The 6,000-nt window shown below is 49.1% G+C and overlaps 1 protein-coding gene across 1 annotated transcript in view; it reads left to right on the top strand.

Moving 5' to 3' along the window:
* Positions 1-3,333: 3,333 nt before the first annotated feature.
* ppfia2 (PTPRF interacting protein alpha 2) overlaps positions 3,334-6,000 on the top strand; it is a gene marked incomplete at its 5' end in the record, with an annotated part of 139,539 nt that continues 136,872 nt past the window's right edge. Inside the window, one exon of the mRNA XM_084447924.1 lies at positions 3,334-3,582. Within this exon, the coding sequence (XP_084304050.1) occupies positions 3,334-3,582 (249 nt within the window). The remainder of the gene's footprint in view (positions 3,583-6,000) is intronic.

Raw genomic sequence — 6,000 nt, 5'->3', positions numbered from 1 at the left:
CTGCCTGCCTGCCTGCTTGCCTGTCTGTCTGTCTGTCTGTCTGTCTGTCTGTGTCTGTCTGTCTGTCTGCCTGCCTGCCTGCCTGCCTGCCTGCCTGCCTGCCTGTCTGTCTGTATGTCTGTCTGTCTGTCTGCCTGCCTGCCTGCCTGCCTGCCTCTCTCTGTCTTACTCTCTCTGTCTTCTTGTCTGTCTGTCTGTACCTCTCTCTCTCTGCCTGTCAGTCTGTCTGTCTGGGCCTGAGGACGCCATAAGGCGTCCACACACATAGGCGTGCGTCCGAACCGATTCTGCACGGTGACGAAAATAGTTTGAAGCGCTCTAGTGACAAAATGCTTTTGATGTATTAGCGGAGGCTCGCCCGGTCGCACGCTTGGCCTGTGATGGGTGTAAGATGGTTGTAAGACGCCGTGATGGGTGCATGTGAGAGCAGCAGGATGTGAGAGTGCGCATTCGGCGAGGCATAATCTGCCTTGAGGAGTGTATCGATCTCTAAACCTGGACGTCGTGAGCAAAGAGACGTCTCTTTCAGCCGCGGATGTTCACAGTAGGACAGGACGACTGTATTACACAAGCGGATCCCGGGCTGGCCCATAAAACGGTACAAGCGTGAAATCTGGGGCAGAATGCCCAGCCTCCCAAGACATCGCCACTGTCTTTCAACGCTGCGCTGACGAGAGGCCTAGCTCCAAGTGTGTCAGGTCCGGTCACACACACGCACGCACACACACACACACACTTACATGCACACACATGTACACAAGTGTGCACCCAGATACAGTCAGTGTCACACACACACACACACACACACACTCATGCAGTATAGACATACAGAACATGCACACACACACACATACGTATATTCACACACATGTACAAGTGTGCAGCCAGATACAGTCAGTGACACACACACACATGCACACACACTCATGCAGTATAGACATACAGAACACACACACACACACACACACACACACACAGAGTCACACAAACACATGCCCTTGCCAGCAGAATCTCCCAGCCCCAAAGCGAGGTCGCCGAGGCCAAGCCCTCTCTCTCTCTCTCTCTCTCTCTCTCTCTCCGGCCCCCCACAGTGGCGCTGCCCTCCTCTCTCACGCCAGCTCTGGGTCTGAGTCTGGGTTCAGAGCCATAGGCGATTTTACCCTCTGAGAGTAGGGGGGCAACATTTTGACGTGAGAAAAAAAACAGTTCTGCCGTCCCGTCCCGTCCCATCTATTTACAAAGAATGCCAGTTGTGAACAGTATGCTAATAAGAAATCCGTATGACAATTCAATATGCACAACGCATCAAACTTCATCTAGACACCACGAGCATGTCAATATGACTTTATGACCGAGCACTAGGCCATACCCAACATCACAACATCAAACTGCAACTGCCTGCTGGTGCTAGCTTCCTCGCCGATGGTGATGTTGCTAGTGCTAGTGCTAGTGCTAGCTCCGATAGCCTCTGGAGCACTTCTGCATTTGATTGCACCTGCTGCGGTGTCATTTCGAGTGGTAGCTTCTTCATTAGCATTGCCAGTTTTATTTTTTTTAATGAAGAAGTGGTCAATTGTTTTTATAGCTCTTTTCGCCATTGTGAGCAGGTTGGCTAGTTGTAGCTTGTTGAGCACTGAGCAGTACAGTCAGATCTCATTTTTTTGTGGGAACAGATCAAACCGGAAATAGTTGAGTTGTGCCATTGGTATATTATGATTTTCTTCTTTTTTTTTTAAGATAGCCTAGTTTAAGTAATAAATACACTTTTAAAATGAATGATGACCTAACACAAACTGGTACAAACCACAATTATGTATTTAATAATTGTGTTAATTAAAAAGACGTTTTTATTTAATTTAATTTATTTATTTATTTATTTAAGAATTTGAGCAGAGTTGGGCTGGCCAATCAGGGGGGCACTTGCCCCCCCTATAAAATCGCCCATGTTCAGAGCTCTGGGTCTGAGTCTGGGTTCAGAGCTCTGGGTCTGAGTCTGGGTTCAGAGTTCTGGGTCTGAGTCTGGGTTCAGAGCTCTGGGTCTGAGTCTGGGTTCAGAGCTCTGGGTCTGAGTCTGGGTTCAGAGCTCTGGGTCTGAGTCTGGGTTCAGAGCTCTGGGTCTGAGTCTGGGTTCAGAGCTCTGGGTCTGAGTCTGGGTTCAGAGCTCTGGGTCTGAGTCTGGGTTCAGAGCTCTGGGTCTGAGACAGGGCAACGGGCCACATTCCGCTGCTTGACTGCTCGTTGTTGGCTCCCACACAAATTCTGAATTTGATTATACCATTTTTAGCCTGGAATGCAGCCAAATATCAGCCTGTCTGACACTAGCACCATATGGACGGCTCCTGGAACTTTAAAAAAAAAGAGTTAGTTGAGTTATGCTGTCAGTAGTTCAGCAGAGCTTTTCTCCCAACTAGAATCCAACAAGCGCAACATTTGGGTGAACGTTAGAAAAATAAGAGAAAATAAATAAAATGGCCACAAGAAAGAGAAAGCAAAGAAAATTCAAAAGCAGAATGGAGCGACTGACTCTAACAGTCTAGCAGTCATCAGTAATGCAGCTGGGCTGCCGATAGGCTTTATCTGCTGTGAGAAATTCTTCCACAATAAGAAGAGCAATATTCAGGGACTACGTTTGCCCCCCAGTGTTTTTCATCTTTCAGAAACATCGTTTTCATCTCTTATGAGTCCGGAGGCACACACTTTTTTCTCAAATATGTAAAAAAAATAACCTCGCTGTCACGAAGGTTCCTGACCTCTGGTCTAAGAGAACACGACTCCAATCAGCACTGTGCAAACACAGGCTTCGTGCTTCCTCCTCGTCTGACAGGGGCTCAGACAGCTGTGAAGGAAACCTACAGCAGGATGGAGGTCAGAACCTGGAGGAGAAGATTGTGTATCCACATAGGGAAAAAGCAGTCAAAGCTGATGTGGAATATAAAGCATCTTCTTATTGACTCAACTATTCATTATGCAGGACAAATAAAAGCTGTCAAAAAAACACTGTCATTTAATAATACAGTATGAGGTATTTTAGCATCCTGGATTTGTACAGTGCATAATAATCATTAATGCACACTTTATTACATCATTTGAAGGTTATGTGTATAAGCGTAATGCTGCTTTCAGGTCAAAACGAGTAATAAAGTAACATGAGCTGTTTAGAGAACATTTCATTGGTCCCAGGGCTGGGAGGTGTTCAGAGATTGTAAAGGGTAGTCCCAGCTTTCAAATTATGTACCCCCTCCCAAAAAAGCACCAAAATGGTGGTTTTAACCCGAAAGCAGAGATAACCAACGACAACAACATCGCCTTTGACCCCCCTTTCCTCAGGGCGTGATGATGTGCGAGGTGATGCCCACCATCAGCGAGGACACGGCGCTGAGCCAGCGCGGCAGCCAGAGCGGCGCCGCCGACCCCGACTCGCACTTCGAGCAGCTGATGGTCAACATGCTGGACGAGCGCGACCGCCTGCTGGACACGCTGCGGGAGACGCAGGAGAGCCTGGGCCTGGCCCAGCAGCACCTGCAGGACGTCGTCTACGACCGCGACGCGCTCCAGAGGCAGCTCAGCTCCGCCCTGCCGCAGGTACGCCCGCCGCGCCCACGCAACCCCCCCCCACCCCCCACCCCCCCCTCCCACCCCCCCCTCCCCTCGGACATGCCAGAGGTCGTATGTGGAGCGTGCTAGTGACGGAGAGTCCCCTGTTAAAAGTGCAGGCCTGGATATACTGTCTTCATATCTCCGTTGACTCTACTGCATATTGTATGCGCTCCGAGTGGTTGTTCAGTATCTACAGCGTATTTATGTCTGTGTGCATTCAACCACGCTGGTCCCGTGATGGCCGGGGACATACAGCACACTTAGCAATATGGCATGATGCAAGGAGATAAAATTGCAGACAATTGTCGCTTGTAAAGTGATCTCTTCACAGCGTTGTAGGCAAAATAAAGGCTTGTAATAAATCCTGAGAGATTCTCTGTCTCTCTCTCTCTCTCTTTCTCCGAAATGTGCCAGTGATTGTAGTCACAAGTTCTCTGCCGTGCTCTTTTTTGGGCGACCCTTGCGGTTGGCTCGGTACTAAAGAGCACTTTGTTCACACGCGAGTTTTACAGACTATGCAAGCGATACACTCATCTGAATTAGCTTCGGTCTGATCATGCCTCCCGGTACTTGAAAGTAGGTGGAGAGAGATTTGAGAGTGACGTTTCCCCTCCTGAGAGCGCATAATCCGAGCAAAAATGTATTTCCGTGATGTGTCGTGACCTTTGGGATATTTTGGGACTGGAACTTGTTTGTGCGGAAAGGTTTAGCTTGTGTGGGTCACCTAGTGGGGTACGGACGTATACAGAGTATACCCACCTCTTTATCCATGGACCCACAATATACTCTACCCACTCCTTTAAACACGACTAATGTAAAAGCTGTAACATTTGTGGTACACTATACATTACACACTTCTTTAGTCAGAGTATACCCACTTCTTTACTCACCTCTACACCCCTGGGGGTCACCAGGTACAGTAGTTGTAGTGTCTGACTGTACTGTATGCATGCCCATTGTGCTTGTATGGATCTGCTCTGTTGCATGCTCCATCGGTTTAAGTGTTATTTATTCATGTACGTGTGTTGGTTTGAAGAGTAGCCTATGTTCTCATGCTCATACTTTGCCTGAGGGGACCTCTCTCTCTTCAGCTATGACAGGAACATACTGGAGAACAGACCACTAGAGAGGCAGGGGGAAACCCACACCCACACACACACACACACCCACACACCCACACACACACACACACACACCACAAAACGCACAGCATTGTGCAAGGACTAAGCTATACTAAGCCGCGCTGAGCACATTACTACAACTACTGCTATTGTCTGCGGTCTCGCTCACAAATGCCCCGTCACTCTGTTGTCTGTGTGCCTGCTACTCGCTCGGCCCTATTATGTGATAAGAACGCTGCGTATTCCACCCCAATTCAGTCTGCAATTTCGGGGACGTTTGCTCTTGTATCTGGGCCTGGTAGAGCCCATCTCTCTCTCCTCTCAGGGGAGTTCCTGGAGCGAACCGTCCGACGGACAAATGAAACACCGCCGTTGCCATTATCAGACGTTTTCCTAAAGACGTGCCCCCCTCCCCCCCGTCCGCGGCCAGTGAAACGGCGGCAGACATGATGATGTATCGGTCGTCTTGTCTTAATGACAGAGGGTTGACATACTGTTCCTGCAGCCTCTCTGCGCAGCCGTTTAAAGGAGATGTCATGAGGCAATCTGGATCCTCCTGGCGACGTTCACCCCCGGTCCTTCACACACACACACACACACACACACACACACACACACACACACACACACACACACACACGATTCCATTAATTAATCCGATGGCATTTTTATTATCCTGTATGATAGCAACATCACACTAATGGTTTATGAAGCGGTTTGGAGGACGTGGATAATTGCGAGGAGACGTTGAACCAAGGGGGAAAGGCGTTTCCTGTCCCGCCATTTTATGTCCCCGGTGATAAGGTTGTGTGTGTGTGTGTGTGTGTGTGTGTGTGTGTGTGAGTGTGTGTGTGTGTGTGCGTGTGTGTGTGTGTGTACCGCGTCTGCTCGCCGACGGACAAGCGAATAACAAACGCCGTTGTCCTCCAGTGACTGACCAGCCTGCTCACAGGTTTTCTAGTAATCGTGACATCGTGAGGGCTGCGTCGTTTCACAGTTGCGTTGCTCATTGTTTGCGTGTTGTTTGCCAGGCGACATCATGGAGTTTTCTAACTGTTTTTCTCGTCGCAGCAGGAGAAGCTCAGGACAACTGCTCAACATAATCACATTGTGTAGATCTTAAGGAGGCCAAGAGACAGCTAGGGGGAGGAGGGGGGGGGGGGTGTGTGCGTGTGTGTGCGTGTGCGTGTGTCAAGAAAAGGGGAGATGAGTTTCTTTAAAAACGGAAGTGGCCTCATTGTGGCGATTAGCTGTCTTTTCTGATATCTCTGCTGAGATGAGA

The sequence above is a fragment of the Borostomias antarcticus genome, assembly GCF_949987555.1.
Source record: "Borostomias antarcticus genome assembly, chromosome: 13".
NCBI lineage: Eukaryota > Metazoa > Chordata > Actinopteri > Stomiiformes > Stomiidae > Borostomias > Borostomias antarcticus.
Note: the sequence above shows the minus strand (reverse complement) of the source record. Positions and strands in the feature narration are given on the sequence as shown.